The sequence below is a fragment of the Syngnathus scovelli genome, chromosome 8, assembly GCF_024217435.2.
Source record: "Syngnathus scovelli strain Florida chromosome 8, RoL_Ssco_1.2, whole genome shotgun sequence".
NCBI lineage: Eukaryota > Metazoa > Chordata > Actinopteri > Syngnathiformes > Syngnathidae > Syngnathus > Syngnathus scovelli.
In genome coordinates this window covers 11,487,313-11,515,062 of record NC_090854.1, presented here as the reverse complement: position 1 = coordinate 11,515,062, position 27,750 = coordinate 11,487,313, and the positions used below count along the sequence as shown (strand labels likewise).

At 40.7% G+C, this 27,750-nt stretch overlaps 3 protein-coding genes and 1 long non-coding RNA gene across 6 annotated transcripts; 3 read left to right on the top strand and 1 right to left on the bottom strand.

Annotated features, from left to right (window-relative positions):
- The first annotated feature begins 2,354 nt into the window (after positions 1-2,354).
- snx4 (sorting nexin 4) lies at positions 2,355-6,962 on the top strand. The gene is made up of 14 exons (XM_049728703.2): positions 2,355-2,527; positions 3,176-3,300; positions 3,452-3,593; positions 3,661-3,810; positions 3,968-4,015; positions 4,270-4,325; positions 4,425-4,497; positions 4,635-4,696; positions 4,875-4,940; positions 5,052-5,141; positions 5,309-5,408; positions 5,499-5,644; positions 5,762-5,876; positions 6,137-6,962. The coding sequence occupies exons 1-14, from the start codon at positions 2,435-2,437 to the stop codon at positions 6,182-6,184; spliced, it is 1,314 nt and encodes a 437-aa protein (XP_049584660.1). The 5' UTR covers positions 2,355-2,434; the 3' UTR covers positions 6,185-6,962.
- A 673-nt stretch (positions 6,963-7,635) lies between these two features.
- On the top strand, positions 7,636-21,008 carry LOC125973968 (brain acid soluble protein 1). Its single transcript, XM_049728708.1, has 11 exons — positions 7,636-7,876; positions 12,575-12,660; positions 12,851-13,328; positions 13,505-13,605; positions 13,888-14,005; positions 15,497-15,589; positions 15,998-16,024; positions 16,427-16,441; positions 17,558-17,674; positions 18,205-18,276; positions 18,356-21,008. Exons 1-11 carry the CDS (start codon positions 7,810-7,812, stop codon positions 18,382-18,384), a joined length of 1,203 nt encoding a protein of 400 aa, XP_049584665.1. The 5' UTR covers positions 7,636-7,809; the 3' UTR covers positions 18,385-21,008.
- LOC125973974 (uncharacterized) lies at positions 7,697-11,728 on the bottom strand. Its single transcript, XR_007483343.2, has 2 exons — positions 10,893-11,728; positions 7,697-10,282 (listed from the first exon to the last, which is right to left on the bottom strand). It is a non-coding gene; the product is annotated as an uncharacterized lncRNA (long non-coding RNA).
- Positions 21,009-21,780: 772 nt separating the features above from the next.
- arsh (arylsulfatase H) lies at positions 21,781-26,833 on the top strand. Of its 3 annotated transcripts, none has more exons than XM_049728697.1 (11): positions 21,781-21,890; positions 22,125-22,268; positions 22,348-22,469; positions 22,530-22,652; positions 22,873-23,057; positions 23,154-23,374; positions 23,877-24,013; positions 24,311-24,448; positions 24,699-24,858; positions 24,938-25,059; positions 25,143-26,833. In XM_049728697.1, exons 1-11 carry the CDS (start codon positions 21,886-21,888, stop codon positions 25,496-25,498), a joined length of 1,713 nt encoding a protein of 570 aa, XP_049584654.1. In that variant the 5' UTR covers positions 21,781-21,885; the 3' UTR covers positions 25,499-26,833. The 3 variants fall into 3 exon arrangements, with proteins under 3 accessions (XP_049584654.1, XP_049584655.1, XP_049584652.1); XM_049728698.1 differs by having other exon boundaries at positions 22,873-23,075; positions 23,961-24,013; XM_049728695.1 differs by having other exon boundaries at positions 22,873-23,075.
- The last annotated feature ends 917 nt before the right edge of the window (positions 26,834-27,750 follow it).

Sequence of the window (27,750 nt, the reverse complement as noted above, 5' to 3'; positions counted from 1 at the left end):
CAGGTGCTTCCTCATTCCATCTGCTCTTGGCACACTGCTCCCATAATCCCCCTGCGAGACAACATTGACAACTACTATGAAGTGAACGCACACACCTTCTTCCAACACTTCTCTGCCCAATCCTGTGTTACTTCCAGATAAGTACATTGTTTTAGTACAATTTGCATTTTTACAATTTTTTTAAATCCGAGATGTAGAGCTGGCAAAAATTCATCGATTAATCGACAACTAATCGATTATCGAAATTACCATTGATTATTTTAATCACTCAACAAACAGCAATTGGTTAATAAATAGTAATTGAGGAAAATGGAATTGTACTGCTGATTCACATTGGTCTTTGTTTTTCCCCAGCACATCAGGGTTTTATAATAATGATGATAATAGTAATATCTTTGTGCATTACAGAAATTGTGAGTATAAAATTAAGCATATTTCTATTTTTCAAGTTCCAGCAACTTTTAATGAAGACTAAAAGTATCTTTTGGTAGTTATTTTTGTTTTATTTATAGTCAAACAGAGTAGGAGGCACATTGAGGCTGCAGCAGCAGGAAGGAGGTAATTTCTTGTTTTTAGAGGATGACACAATGGGAGCAACACACATATTCCCAATGGATGTTTAAGCTGGCTCTGAATGAGTTTTGGTCATTCCGCTAAAAAGAGACAACTCAGGGGCTTAAAGGGAACACAAACAATCCAAGCGTAGCAAAAATGGATGCCTTTCTTTCCATTTTCCTGTGTACTTTGTTGACTTGAACTGCGGCCGGCTTAGGGAGACACGCTCTGTTGCTTTGAATAGCCGCCGTTTTTACGTGCGGCAGTGAAAGTACGGCATAATAACTACTGTGCTGCATTCCAACTTTGACAATTATATCCCAGATGAAGCATTGCTGGCCACAATGACTTTTAAACTACTTCTCGTCCTTTCCTCAAAGACTCGAGAGCAAACGAGGGACACGGCCATCACTTTGGGTGTTTTGAATGAGCTTTGTTCTTAATGAGTATTTAATATGCCTTTGAATATTGCTTGCTTTCATTTTAGAGATAAACCACCATGTGTGAATGTCCAAGGTTGATAATAGACCTTGAAAATCTGTTTGACTTGAATCTTTTGGATGTTTTACAACATCCAAAGTTAAACACAATCCATTGGGTTGTTTTTGTTTCTCTTCACATGGGAATGAAATGGAAGTGACATTAAAGCTTAACTCAATAACAGCTTTTTGAGTGGGCACCATGCAGTGAAATGAATGAGCTCAATGTCCTTAATTCACCTCATTTTGCTGTTCTTATGAACGCGTGTCTGTAAACAAGGCATGTGCTGCGCCTTCAGGCGCTTCATTTGTTCTAATGAGACAGGCCAGAGCACTGAAAGGCTTCGACCGAGGGTCTCGGTGGGCTTCATTACGGACAAGGACCGGTCTGTTGCATCATTTGCGATGATGTATTCAGTATATTGTTTTAAGTGCAGAGTTGCAGGGTGCTAATGAGAAAATAAATCACACCACAGTCACTGTTTTTTTTAAATATCCTTGTGAAGGCAGGAGTAACTTTCACGGAAGACTTCATGCAGCGATGGAGACACTGAATGAGAAAAGCTAAATTCTGTTTGAACATGTCTCACAGGACCTTCATGACGCAGGTGTGCGAATTAAAAAGCTGCCGACACCTTGTTTCCTTCTCTGAGCTCCCCCAGCGTTCCATCTGTGAAAACGGCACGCTGCGCTTCCTCCAGCTGGGATCCTCCACATCATTTCTTGTCAAAATGACAAGGGAAGTGCAGCCTTAGTCACGACTAAAACTCACTGTTATGCAGGGGGCATCAGCATTTTTGAAATTGAGAACTACTTTTCGCTACTGATTAATGCGAAGTCTACCTGTTTGATACTTGTGAAATTTATTAGACCTGTGAAAATACGGAGCATGTTAATGAATGGTTATATTCAGCAGTTTAACAAACTTTTGAAGCAATAAATATCCATCTCACACTTAAAGTGTAAGGCAAGTCAAACATTGACTAAGTATATCCGTATTTTTTTATATGAATGAACATTGAAAAATCAAAACATTCTACACACTGTCCCTTTAAGGTTGGCCCCCTTTTTGTTGGCAGCCAAACATTTGTCTTCTCAGATACAGCGCCCGCTAGAGTGCGTCAGCGCACCACACATCTGGTAATCGTTTGCCTTTCGTTATTATTGTTATTATTATTAAGTATTTCCTGTTAGGATTTCTTAAAGAATGCGTTACCGTAGTCTACGGTGCAAATACGTACAAATTCACGTTACAACGCCAATGCGTCGTAAAACGAGAATCCTCTGCGTCGCGCACGCTGTACGCATGCGCAAAGAAGCCACCACCTCTCTTGCTGAGCCAGCTCAGCTGACGCCAGGCAAGCAGTCGCGGCGCATCAGCGACATCTCGGCGGAAGGTGATGGCAGACTCTGGAAGTCCCGAAGATCAGGTGGCGGTGATCGGCAACACCGACATCACGCCCACTGAGTCGGAGAACAACATCATCAACACGGTAGTGCTATTTTTTTGCTTCAACGTGACGTTGAACTCTAAGTTGTCGTTGTTGTTAGCCTACTAGCTAGCGGGGGGGGGGGGGGTTCTTTCGAACGCCATTATTGACATTTCTGAGTTGAGGCAAAGCTTTTGGAGTTTTACCAAACTTTTGAAGCTATTGCACCTATGTGCACTGTTAGATGTAAAATAATATGTCGCTTTCGACACGTTGTTCTACTACAAACTTCACTCATGAAGCTAGCTTGCTAATTACAGTGGCTTCTACACTCGTAGTTGGCAGTTTTCCTTCTGGTTCTTCTCTAAATTCAGTGTTCTGTAGTCTGTGGTTTCATTATTTGTTCAAGAGTTTTGTAATGCTGCCATACGGGCTTGAAAGAGGAAGTCTCGTGACTTGCTAAATATTGTCTCGACTTGGCACCTTTGGCTGCAGGGTGTCAAATGGTCGCGCCTGCCTCACAGTCAGAGGTTCCGGTTTAGAGTTTGTGGAGTTTCTTCAGGTACCCCAACTTCCTCCAACGTTAAAAAAACAACAACAAAACAACAACAACACAAGCCGTGGATGCTGGACTTGAACTTCTGTGTCCACCATACCTTATTGTTTGATGGTTCAGCACGTTTGACACTGAATGTATTGTATGCTGTGCAGATGGTGGAAAAGGAAACATTGCTTTTCAAGAAGCTGGAGATCAATGTGGCGGAGGCTGAGAAGAGAACGGGCAAGAACACGGTCAACATGCAGGAAACCTATACCGTCTACCTCGTAGAAACAAGGTAGGGCAAACTGGCTGCCTCCTGAGATGGGGGAAAAATTAGTAGAATTTGCTACTTAATTCATATTCCTTAAACACAATGTTAATCAAAATACCGTGGTTGTGAAAAGTCCTTTTGCACTAATTCAGCAAAATCGTCACAATGTGTGCAGACCATCTGAAACAGTTCCCAACGTTTCTCCACCCACCACACCTGACACGCTGTGGAGACGCTACAGTGAGTTTGAGCTACTCCGGACGTACCTGTTGGTCGCCTACCCGTACATCATCATCCCTCCACTGCCAGAGAAAAGGGTGAATAGTAACAGAAATGCGCACTTGTTCTTTTTTGTCTATTAATGCACAATTCTTTCAACTTTAGGCGGAGTTTGTGTGGCACAAGCTGTCAGCTGACAACCTCGACCCTGACTTTGTGGAGCGGAGGAGAGTCGGCCTGGAAAACTTCCTTCTGCGCGTGATGTCACATCCTGTCCTCTGTAAAGACAAGATAGTTTTCCTTTTCCTTACTGAGGTTTGTACCACTCGGACATTCTGACTTTTATTTTCATACACCGCATATTTCATGTTTTGAAAGGAAATACATAGGTGAAAATGCTTCCATTTTGGGCAACCTGGATCTTTGCTGGACCACAAATGTCAACTGAAAAACTCTCACCATTTGTATTCAGGAGAAAGGGTGGAGGGATGCTGTTTTGGAGACGGGTTTCCAAGACAAGGTATTGTCTTTCTGTTCAGTAGTGCTGGGTCCCACGCTCAGTTGCATCATAATTAGAGAATCATTAGGAGACCAGTACAAATTCATGAAACACATAAATCTGTATGATATGAGTTTAAGTTAACGAAGCTTTAACTTTTCCTAGATATTCTATTTCCTAGACATTCATTTAGATGCACCCGTGTGACAAAATTCTACTTGAGCTGTTCTGGGAATAATGTCCAAAAGCAAATTGAAAATGATCTCTTTTGGTAGGCGGACTCCAGACTGAAGTCGCTGAGTGCCATGTTCAGAGTTAAGAGCCCTGACAAGTTGGTGTCATTTTCTTCAGTGTTTTATTTTTGTTTACGTCCATATTGCGGCATTAAAAACAAGAGATGCTGAGTTGGATTTTCTCTTGCATTTCCCAGGCGCTTTACAGCACTCAAACAGTATAGCGATGAATTGAACACGGCCATCTCTCAACTTCTCAGGGTGAGAGCGGTGAGTATTTGCACGTGTAGGCACACAAAACACACATTTCGGTAACACTATTCTAAACTGTTGACGGAGTTAGAAATTGTGCTTACCTGTCTTCAGGGTATTTTGTATTTCATGGTAGTTATCTGTGTTTCTTGCAGAGAGTAGCAGACAGACTGTATGGCGTCTACAAAGTCCATGGAAATTATGGACGAGTCTTCAGGTGAGTGCCATGCATTACTTGTTAGCGCCACTAAGGGGCGCCACACTAACGTTCTAAATATGCTGGTTAACAGCAGTGAATTATGTGCTCCACAAGATGCCGTGTTGCTGTCATTTAACTTGACAATTAACAGCAGGCAGGTTGTGATTGTGTACCGTTATCGCTGTTGTCCATCCAGTGAATGGAGCGCCATAGAGAAAGAGATGGGAGATGGACTACAGAGTGCCGGTCACCACATGGACACGTGAGTACCAGCTGACATTCAGCCATTCATTTTTCTAAAGCACTTGGCTGGTGATCTTGTACTTAAACTGGGTATATTTTTGGTTGTTACATTTTCTCTGTGTATGGCCAGGTATGCTGCCTCAATAGATGACATTTTAGAGGAAGAAGAGCACTATGCTGACCAGCTGAAGGAATATCTCTTCTACACTGAGGCTGTGCGGTAAGTTTTCAACATTTTCAAAAAAATTATCTAATCGTGATATTTTCCCTCAATATTGAGATGTTTTCATCCTATAAACTTGACTGCATTGTGATGACGATTTGAATTTGAGGAATCGTTGCCACTTCCTTCATTATGTCGCTGTTCTGTATTCTATGTATGCTCAGGTCGGTGTGTCGGAAACATGAGCTGATCCAATATGAGTTAGAAGTGGCAGCTCAGGATCTGGCCTCCAAGAAGCAGCAGAGAGAAGAGCTTGCCACCGGGGTGGGTAATTCACGGATGAGACCGTTTCAGCATCTGGAGCGAACCCATTTCTTTGCTTGACTTGCATACTGTGTGTGTTTTTATGTGTAGATGGTGCGTGTCTTCTCCCTGAAGGGGATGACCAGTAAACTGTTTGGCCAGGAGAGCCAGGAGCAAAGGGAGGGCAGACTGGCGGCCTTGGAGCAGAGCATCCAGGAGGGAGAGCAGATGCTCAAGGAGAAAAATGCAGAGTGCCAGTGAGCTCATATCCTCTACATTGTTTGCTCGGCGTTATCTTTAGTGGTTGTCCGTGGGAAAAAAAAGTGATCCGGGGCCTTCTATTATTGAGAGCTGGCATCTGTCATTCTTTACAGAGAGTTTGTGCAAACAGCCTGGGAAGACATTGAGCGTTTTAAGGAGCAGAAGGACAGAGATCTACGCGAGGCACTCATCAGCTATGCTATTATGCAAATTAGCATGTGTAAGAAGGTAGGTTTGGTGGGACACAATTTTTGTAGGCAGAGATGTATCATTTTGTCCCTCATATACTATGCTGGTGCATTTGAAGAAATGAAATCAAATTTAGAATTCTACCTTTATGAAAATCTTATTGTTCCATTTAGCTAATGGTTATCCTATGAAAGTGAATGAGCTCAACTCTGAACTGGGTTAGTTAGAGTTACTAGCTTTTTGTTTTTGCTTGAGGGGTATATTTATTAAGTTTTTGTCGTAATTTTGACGTGCCGCAGGGAATCCAGGTGTGGTCCAATGCCAAGGAGTGTTTCAACAAAATGTGAGCCACTTTCCAGCCAATCAGCACCCCAGCCAAAAATCAATACCTCAAACTTTGGTACCACGCTGGTCAGTTGATGTCTGGCTAGTCTGTTGGAGATAAACTCTCATTGTGAATCATTTGGTCCAATCCTCCGCGCTCCAAATCCAGGTTTGTCAACAACTTCTCTCAGCATGATGTGGAATAATTTCATCCACTGAGAAAGTACATGTGACGCTCAAGACTGAAGTACGTTCCATTTGGGGTTTTTCCTAGTTCAAATCAAGGGTGGGGAACCAACAGCTCATGGGCTATATGCGACCTGCGAGAGAGCATTTGATCTGACGTAAACTTCTCAAATCAAATAAAGCTTCAAAATAATTGAAGTCGGGTTGGGGCGAATCGTGTTCCCCACCCCTGATCGAAATAAACTGCAATTCATTGTCTCAAATACATAACCTTGATAAGAAATGTTTCATTACTCAGCCAAAGCCTTTAAAGTTTTGACGTGTTCTGATAAGGAGTAAATAATTAATTTAGAGTAATTTATTACGATATGTTCTAATGTGCAAATAAACCGCAGAGAGTGAGAGGTCCTGTTTGGTGTATTGTATACTTTTTTTTTTTTTTTTTGAATGACTGAAATTTGCCACGCCTACCAATTGTCTCATCAAGCAGGTTACCAAAGCATGCATGCGCTGTACATATTGGCCTTTAACAATCAATTGAAGACATCACAAAAATTGCACACACAAAATTCTGATCAAATTGTGGATCAGAAACGTACTGCTAAAGCTTTCTGTGTTATTTGTTTTTTACCGAAATTGGTTTGTTTCTTGGGAGATCATTTTTGTATGTTATTGTAATCATTGTGTTAAAACACTAATAATAAACATTTCTGTAAAAAACGTGTTTTATGTTTTATTTTCAGACTATTGCTTACAAGGAAGATGGTGTTTTAGGAAATAATAAACTTAATGAGTTCCTGTTCTGCATCTGTAAGAATGATTTCGTTGGACGTATAAAATAAATGTGTACACAATGCAGGACCATGAAAAATTAATGAAATAAACACATGTATAAATTTCCTATAATCAATTAATTGATGCCACGTTTCAGAATACATTGATTTTAATTCCACATTTAATAAGACATATATTTTATTATTTAACGGTGCATTCATTTGTGTGATGTAATTCTACATTTAATGAATGACATTTTAAATTTTTTTCTTTTTATAAATGATGCTTCCATTGAGAATCTGTTCAAAGGTATGTGTGTGTGACATTTCTGTCACCACACTCAATTGAATGCGTAATTTATGGGCTACAAAACGGCCAGGGGTCTTAATAACATTAACTAACATGGGTGAGGGGGGCGCGGGGAGCCGGCCGGCTCGTGCGGTGTCTTCCTCCCGGTGTGCCTGATTTTGAGAAGGGGGAAAAACTAAGCCCCGCCTACCCTAATAAAGCCCGGAACCTTCCTCCTTCCAATCGAGACAAAAGGAGAAAGGCGAGGGGAGAAGCTCATCGCAGAATTTTTGGAAACGGCTACCAGAACACAGACGCACACGCACACACCCTTCCGAACCTCTGCATCTCATTGTCTACCAAAACCCGGTGCATTCGAACCGCTGGAAGCTGCGTTCCAATGATGTCATACCTGTGGATCCTGCTGATCTCTGGAGCCTTGTTGGCTGGACTTGCTAACACACAAGGTATTTTATTTATCATTTCTATCTATCTATCTATCTATCTATCTATCTATCTATCTATCTATCTATCTATCTATCTATCTATCTATCTATCTATCTATCTATCTATCTATCTATCTTTGAATGACAGTCAACCTCAATATGGGGCACACAGACTGTTAATGGGACTAAGTGATAATGATGGTGATGAATTAATGGGGAATGTGGTGGACCTGCTGTGATTTACTTTATGGCTCGATTTTTAGAAGGGTCAAAGGGTCACAAAGGGACATATTTGCACATGTAAGCATAATTATTAATATGTACGTGAAAATACTGAAATGTGGAGCCTCTATGGCATCACCAAGCTTTGCATTTTCTCCCCAGAGATATCTTTTGCCAAGTATTCAATTTCTTTGCAATTTGTGACGCATCGGCCACTTCAATAGGCGACACCCATAGGTTAGAATCAGATCGAATTCTGTCACTACAAATATGTTCACAGTTTGAATGACAATGGTATTTCTTTAAGTGTATAATGTGGATCTATGTACTGTATAGTGGTGTACCTGTATAAGCTGTTTAAGGTAAGTATATTATTGTAAAATTGTTCAAAACCTACTTCAATATTTAAAGATGAACTTTTATTAGATTATGAATCCAACTAAAATAGGCTCATTTGAAGACAAAAAAAAACTCACTGCAGGCCTCACTATTTTTTTTTTTTTTTTAGTTTAAATATGTGTCCCCAAAAAAGAAATGATAGCAAGCCTTATGTGTGGTGGGCTTGGATAGTTGATGAGATGTTGGGCACTGGTTGATGCAGCTCTACCAGTTCCCTTTGGCTTAACCGCCAAACCACCAGACAGACACACACGATGACGCTTATATGCGTTCCGTCACACCATTTTCTCAACCGCCGATGTGTGTTGACCCCAAAACAACAGAAGTGCTTGCTCATCTGTTTGTGTGTATTAGTTAGCCTTTTATCCCTTATGTAAAGTTCTAAAAATGACGTAGGTGCAGGGAGTGTCTGTGTAATCAGAGCAGCTGGAGAAAACACCCCACGACTTTACTTCCTCTCCCCTCGGGGTCCCCGGTTCAACATATGCGTGTGTGTGGACGATGTACAGAACATGTTTTAAAAGTGAAATGGAGGGTTGCCCTCCCAGCCCTCGATGTAAGCTTGCATGGTGTGTGCCAGGTGTGTGTTTACACAATTGCCCTCTGGTGACATTTGTGTGCTTCGGGAAAAGTACACTTTGTGTCTCACAAACAAACAATAATGTGACATACTTGGCACAAAAATATGCGTGGTTGTATCGCCTGAGAACCTTGAGGTGTGATATTACTCACACTATTCTACACTCGTTTATTTTTTCCACCCAGATCATCGGATTATGATTATCAACATTATTTTTGAATAGCTGATTTTAAGCATCTGTACTGAAAACTAAAGAACGTACTGAGTAGTTCAACATTTTATTAGTTTCCTTTTTTTTCAGCAAATGTCACATGATCAAAAACTGGCTGAGCCAGGTCATTTGCAATGCGAGCTTAAAGGCACTTTGATGTCAATTAAAGTTGGCAGCAGAGGGCAGTATAGGACAAAATCATCAATAACGATCAAAATAGATGCCCCTAACGCAATATTGATCCGAATATTGGAATTTTTTTGTTTTGCCTTGAGTTCCCCTTTAATTAAAATCTCACCTGTGGTTTCAAGACGGCAAAAGTTTGACTAAAGGATTATTTCCGCTTCCTATGGCAACAGAACAAAACATTTAGGGACAATAACCCCCATGGTGGTGCCATGGTGAAACGTTCCATATTGGGATCATATCGCCTTCATCAAATAGCCGAAAAGAGGAGTGTGAAATGTGCTTTACTTTGTTCGCTTTTCTGCTTTCTCCATTGCCCTTAGCACAGGGTTGCACCCAAATAATGCAAGCCATATGTACATGTAATGGAAGAAATAAACATACAGGATGTCACTATAAAAGAGTCTGGCCGTGTTGCGTACTTAAGTTTGACTGCAACTGGCTCATAAATCATTGTCCTTTTTTTTTTTTTGTCAAGGCAAATGAGGGTTTAGGTTTTGATGAGTTTGTTTCTTAGATTGTATCAACGGAAGTCCTTTCCCCTCTCAGCCCAAATAGTTTATCCTTGATGTCATAATTGCGCTCAAAATTATTATCAGAATATAGAAATGCATTATGTTATTCATTAACCTTGAACTAACACATTACGGTTCTAAGGTCAGAGGGCTTTGTTGGCTTTCGTTTGACACCGCCATGTGGTTTGGACTGAGAGGATCGCGTGCGACCACGCAGAGACGTAGATGAGTCAGAATCCTCCAGGGGAAAGCTGTGGCGAGGAAAACACCAGAACTCGGGAGACAAAAGCAAAGAAAAAGAAGCAGGGAGAAGTCTTCGGATGCAAAACAGAATCAAGAAGAAAGGGTTACACAACAATTTCCCTTTAAGGCTGGGCCTGTGGATGTATATGTTGGCAGCAGTGAGAGGGAGGGAGGGAGGGAGGGAGGGAGGGAGAGGTGTTAATGGAACACCCCCCTTCTTTTTTTTTTTTTTTGGGCAGTGAGGGTAGTTAGCAAGGGAAATGATAAATGGGAACACAATGTTCTTAAAAGTGCCACCACAAACAGATTTTGCTTTTATGTAGAGTTGTTAAATCATCAACTCTGTCATACATCTTAATAAGATCGAATGAAGTTTTTTTAGATTAATTTGTATTTTGAAACAAATTTCCCTTAGGACATCATGGAAAGTCCGTTCAGTCGGCAAATTCTTTATTAATTGCACAGGGAGTATTGTAAGTAACACAAATAAAATGGTAAAACGGAATATAATTGTAAAATCCCAAACTTGCTGACATTTGTCAAAAATGTCATCAAGCTTACATATTTTGCTGCTTGCATGTAAATTTTCATTTATATTTGACAGGGCATGTTGCCCATAACAACGTATCATCTGCATAATAAAATTATTTTGAAGTTTAATCAAAAATATCCCAAACGTACCTTCTGGCGGTATTGACTCAGTTGTCTCCGTACTTCATGGACAAACACAGTAGCTGCTGTCACTAAACATGATCAAAACATTCAATTTCATGACAGTTAGTCTCACCACAGAGCCCAAAGTAACCTTGGGCATGAACCACGTGCTGCTTCACCAAATCTAAAGCGAAAGACTGTCTGCTGACGTGTCGCAACCTGTTCTGGAAAAGTTCCATTACAACCTTGTACGCATCTGCCACCTCTTGACTCTTCAAATAAACTATTGAGCGCTTGTGTTCACGTTAGAGTGGGCACTGTGCCGACAGGTAGGGAAAGGAAAAAAAAATACACCAACGTCGCTCTTATCACGTTTGCTCAGCATGCAGGCGGGTGTGCTTTTTGCCTCTTTGTGTGTGTTTTTAAACACATGAACGCACAGGTGTGTTTGTGCCTGTTAGGTAGGTTTGTTTATGCCTAACTTTTGATGGGCGGGTTGATCCGTGAAGGTGTGTTTGTAATTGGAGCACGCCAGGTTATCTCATTGGGAGCTTCGGGCTTCAACTGATGCACTTGGCAAATTGAGATGTTGTGTTGCAAAACTATAATGAATAGAAGATGAAGAACCATTTTCCTTGACAAATATGACAAATGGTATTGGGACTAAATCAAAATATTCCGTACATCTGTTTTATGTAGCGGCCTGCTTGTCCTCCGCTGCAATGTGGTCTAGATTACTTTGGGAGAGAAGTGAGCTACACCCAGGATTGGTCGCCAGTCAAATTACATGTTCACAAAGAACCTCGCTCACGGTTACACAATTTAAAATGTTTAAGCAAGATAGCATGGATGTTTTTGTAAAATGGCAGTACCTGGAGAAAACACTGGAGACTTGCAAACCACTTGGACACTGCGCTGCCATATATATATATATATATATATATATATATATATATATATATATATATATATATATATATATATATTTTTTTTTTTTTTGGACAAAGTTTATCTTTCCCAACGGCATTGGCCAATGTTTCCAAGCCCATCAGGCTTGCTCGCTTTGCTGTCTCAGCTCCTCACACACATCAGGGGAATGTCACAGTGCAGTCTCAAAGACGCACAGGCGTGCGCCAAACAAAGACAAGGTCTTCTTATTTTCTCATTAGTGCACACTCGCAATGCCAGCGTGGATGCAGGCTTTTTTTTTTTTTTTTGGTGTGGAGGCAGGTTGGCTATGATTGATGTCATCCCATTGTGGCTGCAGCAGGAACACATTAGTACAGGGTGCGGCTGTGTGTGTGTGTGTGTGTGTCACTGAGGTTATGCGTGTTACAAAATGTGGCCAAACTGTTTTTTACCTTTCAGGCAAAAGTTTCAAGTAACAGATGGACAACAAATGCAACGGTTATACAAATCCCAAGCTGTCTTGTTTTGTTTGAAATACACGCAGTGGAAATTCTAATGTTGAACACAATTCAGTTTTTCTTCCTACTGGGCAATCATATCTTTGCCAACATCATGAAACTTTTGTTTACTGTAACTACAAATAATACATCACAATTTAAAATTGCTAACTCTCACACAATTATATTATATTATATTATATTATATTATATTATATTATATTATATTATATTATATTATGTAAATTAGCCACATTGTCGCCATCTGCCATTTATTTTGGCTTTTTTCTTACCTTCTATTAGATGACGTGGCTCCAACAGAGGATGCTGACGTCCATTCAACCTTGCTGCCCGAAATTGTAGAGCATTTAGACCCCGAGGCTGTTGAGGTGAGGACATGTTGGGATATTGAAACAGACTAAACAGACACACCAGTAATTGTCATTTACACCCGACAAATATTTTACAATATATTATTTTGGATAACTTGTCCCAAATACATTATATGGATGTGATTATTATATCAATTAGTCTATTGATTGCTCAGGTAATGAGAATTTGGCTGTCCATTACATATAGGAACCAGTACCAGAAAGAGAACCGGAGCCAACTGAAGCTGGACCACATGAAGAAGGAACTCCAGCTGAAGGGGAAGCACAGCCGGACGCTGAATCCCAGGCAGAACCGGAACCAGAGGATCTCGCAGAAGAAGAATCACAAGCAGATCCTACTGCCGATGAAGAACCAGAAGCAACTACCGAAGGAGAAGCGGAGGTGGCTCCGGAAGTGGAAGAACCAGCAGCTCCAGAAGAGGACCAAGAGGCGACAGCTCAATCAGAACAAGAGGCTGACGCAGAAGAAGAACCGGAGGCTGCAGAGGAGCCAGAACCTGTAGTAGAACCAGCAGCTGAGCCAGAACCAGATGCAGGCGCAGAACCTACAGACGAACCAGAAACAAAGACTCCAGTAGAACCAGCTGCTGAACCAGAACCAGAGGCTGCAGCAGAACCAGCAGAGGAACCAGAAGCTACTGAAGAAGTAACTCCATCACCTCAAGGTCATTAGGAATGTGAATGGTTTTTATATTTGCTTTGTAACTGACTGGCGAGCCTGACGTTCCTCAAGACCCTTCGACAAATTCAGCGTTGTCGGAAATAGATGGATGGAAGTAACAATTTGATTCTTATAAATCAAGCCAATCAAAAAATCTTCCTCCGCTATCTGCTCTTGAAGGTCCTGCGGCTGGTCCAGATGAGCCAGAATCTGCACATGACATTCCCGATGTGGATGAAGAACCTAGCGCCGGCGCTGATGTAACTCATGCCCACGATGAGGTCAGTTAGTGGCAGTCTTGGTAGTTTTTCCGCAACTGCAAATTACAAACATGCGTCAAAACTTTATTTTCTGAATTTGATGACGATTTTGCAGAACATGCCTGATTTTCCCATACAGTGATTCATTATTTTATTCTTGGTGCATAAACACATTATTAGTGATTGTGAGACGGCGTTTTGACTATTGCTGGCACATACAATGTACTCTTGCAAATCCGGTGGGTTTAGTTCCCCTTTAACAGCCCTCCGAGAGTCCGCACGATAAATAAAACATTTTCACAGCACGGCTCCGAAGATGAAGGCACAGCAGGAGCCGATGCAGCTGTGCCACATGACGAGTCAGCTCACGCGGGTGTGGAGGTGTACGCTGGCACCGATATAAAGCCCCAAGTCCCTTCAGGTGAGAATATTGTTTAGTACTAATATTTTGTTTTCCAAGATTTTCAAATCGTGGGACTGTATCATACACAAGTACAGAGGAAAAACTGCTTTTAAGTCTTCAATGAATCTAACATGCACGTTTTTTGGAATGTGGGAGGAAGCCATCGTGCTTGCAAATGTTCCTGCAAAGTCCACACAGGAAAGCCGCAGCCCAGACTTGAAACCAGAACCTCTGAATTGTGAGGCAGACGCGCTAAGCACTATTTCACCCCGTGACCGCAAAATATGGTATCTTAGCTGAAAACTAATGAAAAAGAACTTTTTATGTTGATTGCATATGAGCTGTGAATAAGTACTGCATTTTTGCATCACAGCGTAACGTGAATATCCGTGGAATAAGTCAAAAATGTTGCGCAATCGTTCATTTTGACACATCCCGTTCCCGTGCAATCTCCCGTTTCATATTGGACGGCAACTCCCTGTTGTGTCAGCACATTAATTTGAAACATAATTTTGGGAGGTTTTGTCTGTAACACAAATTACCTTGACAGGTTGTGAGGTGGGCGGCTTGTGGTTTAATTTACCTTGAATTCTGAGTGGTTATGTTGCAAGCATGAAACCTTCCAAATGACCTCAGTACGTCTTAATCACGTTTGAGGTATCGCCCTTCATTTTTCGGGACGAGTGTGTTTTTCCTGCCCATTTTTCATCTGCTGCTTTTTTTTTTTTTATTCCACACCTTGTCTTCTCTTCAGCCATTATTCATCTGTTAAATATTAGCTCAGTGCTTTTTGCTCCCTGATTGAATCTTCCTTTCTGTCAATCATGAATGACAATATTGTGGAGCTGCTTGATCCTCTATTTGTGCATAATTTAGAATGATTAATTATCTCGCCTAAGAAATAACCAACAGTAGAACTTTTTTCCAAGGTCGAAACTTTTTCCCACTACTGTCAGATCATGCTGTTTTTTTAACAAATGCCATTTTTTTTTAATTGCAAACTATTTTTACCAGAAATCTTTATCTGTAACTCATGAGATTGAGAATATCTGTTATAACAGTTATCCCCCAAAGCAAGTCGTCTTTCATTCACAATCGGGATTCACTGCATGAAACCGAAACTAAATAAACACAAACCGTAAATAATATAGCCGACGCTACCCTGACCTTCCCTGAGCAAGCTGTATAAATCTTGCAGGGTTTTCCCCAAAGAGCATCGAGCGGAGCGCATAAAGTATTGTTGCTGTCAGATAATCTCCTAAAATCCATGTCATCACCAGTTCACACAATCACGCCCTTTGCTGCGAGGCTTTTACTTAAAGCCATGGGGGGAAATGACATGATGACGGACGGGTGAGGTTGCTATGGGAACGGTGGGAAGATACGCCATCGTCTTGTCTGGGTCGGGGAGAACATCTGGATGATATCCCACTTGGGTGGAGATGGATGAAAAGTGACCTGCGGGGATTAATTTGGCCTTTCGCTCACCATTTATTTGTCTTTTGTCAGATGGAGGCTTGAACTTGGAAGATGCTTTGTCACAAAGCGACGCGCAGGACACGCCAGCCCATTCGGGGAGGAGCAAGAGTGCCGGATCAGTGGGTTAGTATCTTAAATCTTGAGCATGTGGGAAGAGAAAGATGTTAAAATGACTTGAGGCATATTTGTCCGTTTCAAAAAGTTCCTATCGGGCATCACACTGTATAGTCCGTCTTTGTAATGGTTTCCACACAGTGCTTTTACTTTGTTTTGACAATAATGTGAGAGCAAAATGTTTTTTTTTTTCCTTTTATTCTCCACCTGAAAGCTGAGTCATCCAGGTCAGTTTAATCATTATAATCGAGTGGAAGGCACTCCTTACGTGTACTCTGTCATTAGTGGCTTTGTGGGACAAGTTGAAGCAGTTACGAAGGCAGTCATGACGACACATGTATACACAAGGACAAAACCAGCTCTTGAATTTTTCGCTTTAAGCCTCCCACTAACATTTTTTTTTTCCCTTCTCCGTAGCACATGTTGCTGAAGCCACAGGAGGAGGTAAGCAGTCCCCCATCATTTGAAGTGTAGGGACAAAAGTATTGGGTCCCCCCCGAATCATTACTTTGACTTATGAGTGGCCCAACTTCCGTTTTTTTAGCTACAAGTTGTCACACAGACCTTTTTTTTTCTTCAGTTGCAAGCAAAAAAAAGTTAAATTATGAGTAATGTGATTTTTTTTTCTATTCTTTTTGGTGCACGGGAACGAATTAATGATTTTTCCATTCATTTGAATGGCAAAAGATGATTCTCATTGTGCCCACTATATGGGGAAAATGTTCATTACCTTTTATTTTTATTCATTTCTAGCCACTACCAACATTTTAAGCACCATTTTAAAACCACTAACTTCCATTCTAATGTTCTAAATTTTTTCTCTTTTCTTTCCATTATTTCCGTCAGCTGCTGATGCTGAAGGTAAGTTCCCTTCTTTTGTGTACCTGTGAACATAACCAACCACCTGTATACCGACACTTCCTCATTTTTCTAATTTCCTGTTTTTTTTAATTGTCAGACAACAACGTTGAGCAATCTCAGTCAGAGCCCAACAAAATCACCATCTGATTTACTGATTTTAATCAATCTTTCCAATAATAAATCAGCAAGATGTTTTTCCCAGATAGATCAAATACCTGCGTGCAAATTGTGCAACCCACAGTCTCGCTTATCACTAAAGAAATTTAAGCCTACACTTTCCCTTAAGCATGTTGAAGCAAGCACAGAAACTAGAGCTAGCGTAAACCATTTCGGTACCAGCGTGGTGAGCTTGTCTGAAAGAAGAGAAGAAATTTCTTCCGGCTATGATGTTTGTCGTTTTGCTACACAATGTCTCTGCGAAAGGGATAGCGAGATAGACGTTGTTGTCATGTACCTAAGTTTGTCATGTTTTGTAAATGGCTTTTAGAAACGGCTTTTTTCAATCGGGCCATAAGGTTTTAAAAGAAAATAGGCACGCCTACACCTTCAATATCGCTCTGTATCAGAGATGTGTCATCCGTGGGTTGTGACTCATAGCACTCCCACATGAATTTACAACTTAATATCTGACTCGTCATGTCAAACTGTTTGAATGGGCGGTTTTTTTATTCCTTTGTTTCATTCCCTCACTTCCCCCACCTTCCACCCGGCCGACATCCTTCCTCGCCATCATGGCGGCACGACATCCTGCCATTATATCGACTTAGCAACAAAAATCACTTATTTAAAACAATAAGCCAAATTAATATCGTTTTAATATTGAGTGTGTTGCATAGACTCTGCGAGGTATTAAATAAAGGCTGTGTATGACTCGGCATGAAAATCATTCGGATCAGGGTTGTCATGGTAACCAGGTCAATGCTGTTTTGATGAGTGATAATTACATCATAAGCGAGGTAATGGACTGTTAGCGTTTTAATTTTTAAAAATATCAGCAAACATATTCAGTTCTATTTTTTTTAGAACATTTGGTTTTCTTCTGCACAAATGACTACACAGACAAACCGGAAAGACTGCAATGATTGTTTTTTGAATGTATTTGTTTGTGGCTTTTAGAATCCGGCTCGGGCTCCTTGGCGGCAATTCTGTGTGCGGTGGGTGTTGCCGTTGCGGGAGCGGGCACTGCATACTATACCTACCACAGGAAGAAACTCTGCTTCAAGAATATGAATGGTACGGATATTCTTGACTGCAATTATCACCCAATAGATACTGGCCTCAACATTCGGAACACCTGAGCTACAATGTAAAATTCCACATTTACAAAAAAATATGAGTGTGTTTTGATTGGCAACAAGGTATTTTCTGCATGGTCAGGTGGAAAAAAATCAGTTCCCACCGTCAGTACAGAGACAAACATTGATTAAATAATGTCAATTCAGCAACCTTATTTACTGTCAACATGAACAAAGCATCCAGTATGGTAGCAAAGGTTACTAGCATACACACAACAAAAGAAAGACAAAATGACATTTCTCACACAGTTGGTGTGTCCAAGAAAAAATACCAAATTGACCATATTTGGACTTGTAAGATTTTTGTCTAACATTCATGACATGCACAATTGATCAGAATTAAGGCAATTGCAAGTGGAGTAAATATTTCATTTCAGAAATCAAACGTTCATTTGGAAGTGATGTGTCCCAATGAGAAGGCATTTGATTGGCTAACAGTTTTTTTCAATGACATGTGACATCATTCAGAGGAAGACCCCGAGGCCGCACGCGAGGCCGCACGCAAGGCCGACGCAGGCGAGGCTCAGTCGGACCCTCAAGGTACGACAGATGCTCACACACACATACACACACACACCTAATTATTTATTATTACATTTTCTATGGGTTCTTTTTGCAGTCCTTAGCAACCTGCTGAAATCTTCGTAGAGCAGAGCTGATCACGTGACACGACTAGGACCAACCAGTCAAGCAAAGTGGCAAGCTCACTGATCTGAGGCTTTATCCACTGTGGAGGCGCATTACTGTGAGGCCCCCATTTGGGGCTGTGTGTGCGTGTGCGTGTGTGTTTGTGCGTGCATACGTGTGTATTCATTAGCATAGTATGTGGGTAAAGCAACAAAGCAATTTGATTAGCAATGACAATTGGCCAGACATTTGTTTGTCCAAACTTCTCATGGCTGAAATACTTTTTCTAACTTAACTGACACATCCATTCATTTATAGGAATTGAAAAAAAACAACAACACTGTGACTAATCTCTTTTTTCATGTCAAATTTATTATTGTATGTTGACAGGGTTTAACTATTTATAACCAGCCACGATTTACACACAGTTGAAATGACATAATAATTAATAATTTAAATACAACCCCAACAAATTGATTTAAAAAAAAAAAAAAGTTAAGTGGCGTGCGTGTGCTTTCTACCACATAAAGATCAGTGATTGGGGTGCAAAAAAAAAATCTAAATATTATCAGTATGTGTGTGCAGAGTGGACTTGCATCCGTATAGCAATTGAAGTCGTCAGTGAATGGAAAGTGGGAAGTTCTCATGATGCGTGGGAATCTGGTAAAGAGATTAGAATAAGCAATTAAGTCAGGAAATTCTTGTCTTGAGGTATAAAATACTGTAAATAAACTAATGATAAAAAACAAAAACATGAATTAATCCCTTTGCTGCAAAACAGCGTGCCTCTATCAAAAATAAATTTTAATCTGGGTCTTGTTTAACAACTATTCACGACCCTTATTTAGCTGACTTTGGGAACCGTGCCTACAAGGAGCATCAGTATCAAGGCTGATTTAAGTTCTAACCAAGATGCTTGGCACAAGTGATTGAGGATTTTGGATTGATGGCCAATAAAAAAAAAGCGGCTGTCATCATTGAAACACTTTCCATTGCGTGGATTTGTGTCCCGATACATTTACTCACTTAGGTGTACTGTAGGAGCTATTCAAAAGTCCATATCACATTTTAGTGGCTGAAGCCAAGTGTCACTGTGAGATTTGTACTTAGATGCTGTCAGTTGAGTGCCTTTCACTGTCCCAGTCTGGCTTGTCCCATGTACAGACGCACTGAATGTCTCCAGAACATCCACTCTTTATCGAGATGTTAATTTTAATGGCTCAAAGTATCCTTTTATGTTCTCACAAGCCACAATTTAAAAAGTTCACCAACACAGTGGAGTCTTCAGCGTGAGAAATATTTAATTTAATTGTCATTTAAAATCAACGTTGTACCATTTTGAGCAGGAAAGAAGAATTTCAAATTAAAGTCACATTTTTATACCCACATTTAAATCACATCCAGCTAATCTTGTGGCTTGTGAGTGCATTGTACAATGTCTGCTACCTATAACACATATGTGGCTCTTTATTCTGTTCAAGCCAGCTGTCTTTTTCTCTAATAATCACCTTTCTTTCTATGTAAATCCTCTCCGTTGTGTTTAGTGAGGTGCCTCAGACTGATTGTTTTTGAATAGCGTGTAGCATCTTTAGTGATTGTTATTGTGGAAACTTGCCTAAAAATGAGGTGCTGCGATGTTAATGATTTACTTCGTATCGTAGCACAAACTGCTAACACCTGAATGTCTTTTTTTTTTTTCTGTTGCCTTACAGTTGCTGTGTTCCCTTTAAATCTTGTTTGCTGCTTAATGGTTGAATAGAAATGAAAAAAAATAATAATGCCACACAGCTCAAATGCTGTACATGACAGAGGCTGTGACTAACAGTCTAGCCACAATTATCTGTAGTATCGGAAGAATATTAATGACGATGAATGAGCTGGACGGCTGCAGATTGCCCTGTCAAAGTGTAAAATACCTTGATTAAAATTGCAATAACAAGGGATGGGCTAATTTCAGTACATTTCCTAATCATCGGATGAGTAACACATCTAATTGTGTTTATTTTATTTAAATTATTTTCAAACTGACTTAAACTGAGATATACTGTATAATGTTGTGTTGAAAAAAAATACACCAGTCTTGCAACACTCCATCCTACACAAGTCACGCTATCAATGTAGCAGCCGCGGCTACTTGTTTACAGTGCAGGTTAGTATGTACGGTGGCATGTCTCATGCTCGAGGCTCGATCATAGATTCGAAAGGGCAAAGGGAGAAGTAACTTAAGAAAGGTTATCTTTGAATCTTACTGCATTATAGCAAATTCCTCCTTTAATTTTCAATTCCCAATGATCAGTGAATTGATTAAGCCCATCCCTACATTCCAATGATACATTTTGAACAAAACTACAGGCATAAATGTTCTTTTCAAGCTGTCAAGCAAAAACATTTGGCTTTAGTATTACATCATCAGTGGACCGCTCCTGCCTTATAAGCACATCTTGATTATCTTGATTATGAGAAGCAACAAGGTTATAAACACAAATCTCAAATTTCCTTTAAAAATATTGAGACATATCATTTCTTTTCTATGGCTATTCAGTGTGTTTTTTTATTGTAGAAATTGTAGACTTCATGTTCGTCATCAAGCACTTGTGGTGTAAATAATGTTGAAAAGTTGAATTAAACAAGCAGTTTCGGTGGGAGTTGGCCTGTCAGTCTTTCTTTATTCATTCAGCTGCATGTGTCAATTACTTTGTCAGTATCTGTTGGATGTTAGGTAAGTCATAAATTGCAGGGAGGAAGTGAGAAAAAAATGACAAGTGGGTTAGTAATGTGTGACATGAAATGTTCAACATGTCAGGTATTTAGAGAGGCATCTGCACACTGACTGATTGATGATGACAACTTCATGGCCTTCCAAATAAAATACTATTTGCTCGACCGACCCCACCCTCATGTAAGTTATGCCATTTAAAAAAATAAATAAAACAATATTTGCGTGTCTGAAACAAAAACATTAAATGTAACAATTGTATTTCACAACTACTTTTGAAGATATATTTGATTGCCTTAATATTCCAATTTTGGCAAAAACAAGCCCTCTACTGCATTTTCAGTTGCATTCTATTGTTAATTTGCGATGAATGTACATTTAGTACACGGCAAGTGAAAAGGTCCTTAAGTATAGCTGCCAATTTTTATGAAGCATTTTATAGATTAAATTATACCGGTGAAATCAAACCTTAATCAAAGATAGATACATGTCACCTTAAATGTATTTTTGATTAGATATTGATGTATTTTTTTATATTATTGTTATATTGGAATACTATTTAAACCTAATGCATAAGAGAAAAAACGAAGGTAGGATCAGCACAAAAAGAAAAGTTGACTTGCATTCCTGATTTAAATTGGTATATATATATTTTTTACCAGTGTTTTGAATCTACTATTTAAAGTTAGCAGATTCCACGCCTCCGTTCGTGCCGCGCACGTCCGCTTTTATAGTTACGGCAGATAAATTTGCTTTACGGCAGTGCTTGTTTCAGAGTCTGCAGAGATCACCTGACTTTCACAGCGATGTGGTAAGTTAATAAAAAATAGTAGTAGAATGGAACGCACATTGTCGCTCTCTCTTTTCAACATCAACATTTATTTGCATTTACATTCGTTATGAGTGCATCAACCTTAAGATCGTAAAGTCAATTTATATTTAAAGTCTAAATATGCTACATGTATTGATTTGTTCGTGATAATATTGGTATTTAAAACATTTTTTTTAACCAAAGATTAAATTAGCAATGAATTATCCCATAAAGGTCCTCCTTGCTTGCTGTCCTATTCCTGATCCTCGCGAGTGACGTCATAGGGCAGGAGAGCATCAGGAAGCCCAACATAATTTTAGTGATGGTGGATGACTTGGGAATTGGTGACGTGGGTTGCTATGGTAACAACACCATCAGGTCAGTACAAATTGGTGCACATCTGTGGATAAGTATGTGTTACCAGCTTCCTGTTGTTATCCCTTGTGTGCCCCTGCAGGACCCCCAATATAGACAGGCTGGCCTCTGAGGGGGTGAAGCTGACTCAGCACATTGCAGCCGCTCCACTGTGCACACCGAGCCGGGCGGCATTCATGACGGGGCGCTACGCTGTCCGCTCAGGTCTCTTAATGACTTAATAACTTGACTTGTGCTGTTTGTCTTCACGCAGCTTCTTTTCAGGGATGGCGGGGGCAGGTGCGGTACGGGTTAACTTGTTCCTGGGGGGTTCGGGCGGGCTGCCACCCGGGGAGACAACTTTTGCCAAGAGGCTGCAGCAACAAGGATATACCACTGGCCTAGTTGGTGAGGACTTATTTATTTGGCCTACTTCCTCTCAAATCTACTCTATGAGCAAGCCCTAGTGGTCTATGAGTGCATTGCTTCCAGTGAAGAACTATTTATTCAAGTGAAAAACTATGTACTTTGGTTTTCAAATAGTGGACTGCACGCATGCTAAATTTGAACATCATTTTTTCTTGTTCTTTTTACTCGATCACTGTCATTTACTCTGCATCCAATACAGGTAAATGGCACCTCGGCCTGAGCTGTGAGCAAAGAGGGGATCACTGTCATCACCCCAATCAGCACAGTTTCAGTTTCTTCTACGGCTTGCCTTTAACCTTCTTGAATGACTGCGCTCCTGGCATGGGGACGGACATTTTGAAACACCTGCAACACACGTTCCAAAAGATCTCTGTGTTGCTCATGGTTGGTCTTTTCACACTGGTGAGGAGGTTTGGATTCAAAGAATCACTTTAATTGCAATTGTGTCAACTCAAAGTAATGACTTGTGTCTGAACACAGATGTGTGTTCGAGCTTGCGGCCTTATCGACATCAATCCGTGGCTCTCGGTGGCGCTCCTCTTGGTTAGCTTCCTTCTGATTGCGATGTGGTACACTGTCTTCGGACTACTGCCCAGGTGGAACTGCATCATTATGAGGGACCAGGAGGTGGTGGAACAGCCCATGACGCTGGAGACTCTGCCTCACAGGTTGCTGACTGAAGCGCAGAACTTCATCGAGAGGTTAGAACACTGGAAAGCCATTCTAGTACACAATTTGGGAACATAGATAAGCTGGTGGGAATGTCTCAATCACATTTATTTTAAACCAAAGTCCAAGTCTTTCATTTTAATTGGCTCTCGACTCAGACTCCTTATCTGATACAAAGCATCATGGGAATAAAAAAAAAAAGAAAGTATAACTATGTCTATGCAGTAATACATTAGTATCCTCATCTACAAACAGCACTATCAATTAATTGCCTTGTTAAGTGCGAGAGATGCGTAACAAGTTTGCTTGTCTCAAAATAATTCACACTCATTAGAGTTCAGTTTCAGGTTGAGTCGTTAGTGTAATCAGAATCAGAAAACCTTTATTGTCATTCTACATAGTACAATGAAATTGGAGATGTTATTTATTAACTTGCTAAAGCTTCTCTTAACAAAGGGGAGATTCAACGACAATCAGTTTTTATTATCAGTGCGGATTGTCCAACGATATCGTATCTCCTTTTCTCCTCTTCAGAAATACCGATCATCCGTTCCTTCTGTTTTTCTCCTTGGCTCACGTCCACACGCCGCTTTTCAACTCGCCGGCTTTCGCGGGCAGAAGCCGCCACGGTCGCTACGGTGACGATGTGGAAGAGATGGACTGGCTCGTCGGTAAGCGAGTTTCAATGAAACAGTTGCAAAATTTGGAATTTGACCAAATAATATTCTGAAAAGATTATCTACAAAATAATATCTTAGATCAAGAGCTGCATTTTATGCTTTTGTGAAACAAATTCCAAAAGAAGGAAAAGCCCCAACAAGTGGAGTTAAGAAAGCCATATCTAATTTTAGCAGCTAACTTGCCTTAATTGGTACACCGTGTTTATGTATATTGACTCAGGAAAAATTGTTGTGAAATCATAAGGTCATGAAACATAAATAATAACTAGTACTGTTGTGTTTATGCAGGTGAGCTAACCAAAACGGTGGACTCGTTGGGCCTGGCTAACGACACTCTGATGTACTTTACGTCAGACCACGGAGGGCACATTGAGAGTTCTCATCCTCTGATTGGCCAAGGAGGAGGTTGGAACGGCATTTTTCGAGGTATTTGGCACCTCTCACATGCCTTACATCAACTGTAAATGCAACATAAGGCTCCTATTTTTTTTTATTTGTATTTTTTTATCCAATAAGATTTTATTAAGATGTTTTAAGTACAATTTTTACACTTTAATGGTCACCCCCAGTTAATGCTTAATGAAAAAAAATATTTTACAGTTAGTACAAGAATAAAATCAATTGAAGAAAAAAATGTCCCCTTCCGTTTAACCTTTCTGAATTTCAACCTGTCAAGGTGGGAAATTCATGGGGGGCTGGGAAGGCGGCATCAGGGTTCCCGGCATCTTCCGCTGGCCGGGCAGACTGGCAGCTGGGAGAGTGGTGGACGAGCCCACTAGCCTCATGGATCTCTACCCCACCCTGAAACATCTGGCTGGAGACACCCAACCCGAGAGGTCTTGCTGATCTTTTTTTTAATCCATAACTTGATGATTCACTTAACCAAAACTACACTCATGTGAGTTTCAATTAAAGGCCGTTAGATGGTCACAACCTCATGCCGCTGTTGGAGGGCAAGGTGACTCGATCGGCGCATGAGTTTATGTTCCATTACTGTGGCAGCCACTTACACGCAGCACGCTGGCACCCACCAGACAGTACGTTCAAAAAGAATTACTATTCTCATCACCGTACAAATCTTGCATATTGCCACATTCTGATATGTGTGTATTTTACTCAGGCGACTCCATCTTCAAGGTGCACTTTATCACACCAAAGTTTTCCCCCCCGGGAGCTGTGGGATGCTATGACCCGGGCATGTGCTCGTGTCACGGAGAACACGTGACACGACATGACCCTCCGCTGCTCTATGATCTTCTCCGAGACCCCTCAGAGTCGCACCCGCTGGGCCCCGAAACAGAGCCTCGCTACGCAGAAGTCCTCCATCGAATAACCGAAGCGATGCACACTCATCAGCTCTCCTTGGTGGACAAACAACCAAACCAGATGACTTGGGACAAGATTCTGTGGAGACCTTGGCTTCAGCCATGTTGTGGGACATTCCCTTTCTGTGGCTGCAAAGAAGACGCAAGGTAGGGGGAAAAAAAAAATCACTAGTGGACTTTTTTATTTGGAACCGGAAGAATGTTGTAGTTGACACTGTGTGCCTCAAGAGGGCAGAGTCTGATTGTTTTTGGAGCGATCAGGTCCATGTCATCATAGGGATACTTGACTGTATAATTAATAATTAAACATATATTTAGGTTTTGTCCTTGTTTATCCCAGGTCTCAATTCTAACCTAATTTAAAAGTCAATTGATTTTGTCTTTTTTCCTCACATGTGCATGGCAGAAGGTCATACCAGGATTTGTGAGATCCATGTTAAGTTTGAAGGCAATCAAGCCCAGTATGATTAAGGTAGCTCTGTTCAAAGGTCACATTTTCCTTGTCAGAGCTCTCCCAAGAACAATTTGCACCGTGCATTACTGGGATTATTTCTCAAAGGCAAGAAAGGCCTATTTCAAGAGTGTTCAGCACAAGGTCGCCTTAGTAACCGACGTACGTGTTTATCGTCATGTTCATCCACCAGTTCCCCTTTTGAACCTTGTTGATTCCACTTGATTGCTTGCGAGTGCAATACATTGTATTCTGTGATTTTCTTGTATTTTGTTTCCCAGTACATAACAAGTAACACGTCACCAATAACGCACACTGACAAAACATGTTAGATAACTACAAATTGCACATAAATAATATGTAGTGTTAACACCGGACAGTGTTAGCATTAATGTAAACTATAATAATAATAAAAACGCATTTTAGTTAAGGTAAAAAAAAAAAAAAAATACCATGGATTAAAAGGTTAAATGGGCCGTATTTATAACTACATGCTTCATTCTTATGTTTGTATTGGAAAATTTTAAATGTTAATATTTATTTTTTAAATTCAGTCTTTCATGCACCATTAGTGCTACTTGGACCACACTTTGACAATCACTGGTCTATGACGTTCAAGTTATTTGTCCTGCCTAGCAACAAGTGCACAATAACCAGGAAAAAAAAAAAAGAATTATTGCAGGGATACTTGTAATGGGTATATGCAGTGTGATTTCTTTTGTGTTGATTTATGATGAATTATAGAGATTTATTTGCAAAAGTTTTTTGGGCCCTTTCTAAACTATTTAGACACAGAAGCGCATATACATATATGATGTGTAGATGTCACTGCACTTTGCTTTGCAACATGCTCCTGCTCTCCCTCCTCTTTTTTCCCATATTTTGGCTTATCCCAACATGAAAATTTGCTTAGTTCAGACTCTCAAGAAGTCAAAAGCGAGGCTATATGGAATCCCGATGGGCCTGTAAGGATACCCTGTGGCTCTCCATACTGTATCTTCACCAATAAAAGACTGTAAAGACTGTGTGAACCTCTCCAGCCTCAGTGTCATCATTCATCATCATCAGCACTTGGCCCGTCTCCCTCCAGCAGTGGCTGACTGTCAAAACATCAGAGTTGGCTGCAGCAGAAGCCAATAATTGCTCTCCTTCCCTTCCCATCCTCTACCTCCTCGTCTCTTTCTCCTCCATCTCCTCAAACTGCTCTCTTCATCTTCTCTCCTCCTCTTCCTCCTCCGTCCGTCGTGCCTGCGGATATTCCGCTTGCATCTGCAAGTGAGTCGGGGAAACGTCACGTACATCATTACATTAATCGTTGCAGTTCCGAGCGTAGTATTTACCTCCTCTGCCCCCGCAGCAGAGAGACGTGCCTCGGATCCACTTGAAGTTCATTACGGTAGCTCCTCTGTTCTCTTTGCGATAAGTAAATCACGCGGCCGAGCGTACCTAATAACGTCCGCCTGTGCATCAAAGTTAATGATCGCTGGTGGGATAGAATGTTGCTGCCCGTTCATCATGGCAGTCACATGTGAGCAAAACACGAGCGCCATGGACACACACGTCTCTATGCACGACCAGTATATCATCTTAAGAGCGGGTGAGCCCGCTTGCTGCAAAGGTCAATGTTGCAAGAGAAGCCATAAAGCATTTCTGCAACACCCGCTTTGACACACACAAACACAGATCTGGAGAGAAAAGCGGAATAATAAAGGGAGCCTTGAAAGAGCTGCTCTGCATCGGGGATGTGAGGAGATGGTAGATGTGGCCTGAGGGAAACAGCCCACATAACTTAGTGTGCACCAATTGAGTATTACCTTGTGAGCTTATTTCAAGCGCGGTACAATACAAAAAATGGGATATGAATATTTAATCGGCTATATCTGGCTTACTCTATGATTAATGAGGTGTTTGCCAGAATGAGACGGTATTGAATTTGGTTGGGTTATTATTAT

Coding starts and splice junctions, on each gene's coding strand:
- snx4 (XM_049728703.2), top strand. CDS start 2,435: ATGGCAGACTCTGGAAGTCCCGAAGATCAGGTGGCGGTGATCGGCAAC. Junction 5,142..5,308: donor TTCTACACTGAGGCTGTGCG/GTAAGTTTTCAA, acceptor ATGTATGCTCAG/GTCGGTGTGTCGGAAACATG. Junction 5,645..5,761: donor GAGAAAAATGCAGAGTGCCA/GTGAGCTCATAT, acceptor CATTCTTTACAG/AGAGTTTGTGCAAACAGCCT.
- LOC125973968 (XM_049728708.1), top strand. CDS start 7,810: ATGATGTCATACCTGTGGATCCTGCTGATCTCTGGAGCCTTGTTGGCT. Junction 13,606..13,887: donor TAACTCATGCCCACGATGAG/GTCAGTTAGTGG, acceptor ACATTTTCACAG/CACGGCTCCGAAGATGAAGG. Junction 17,675..18,204: donor CTGCTTCAAGAATATGAATG/GTACGGATATTC, acceptor GACATCATTCAG/AGGAAGACCCCGAGGCCGCA.
- arsh (XM_049728695.1), top strand. Junction 24,449..24,698: donor TTGGAACGGCATTTTTCGAG/GTATTTGGCACC, acceptor CAACCTGTCAAG/GTGGGAAATTCATGGGGGGC. Junction 25,060..25,142: donor ACGCTGGCACCCACCAGACA/GTACGTTCAAAA, acceptor TATTTTACTCAG/GCGACTCCATCTTCAAGGTG.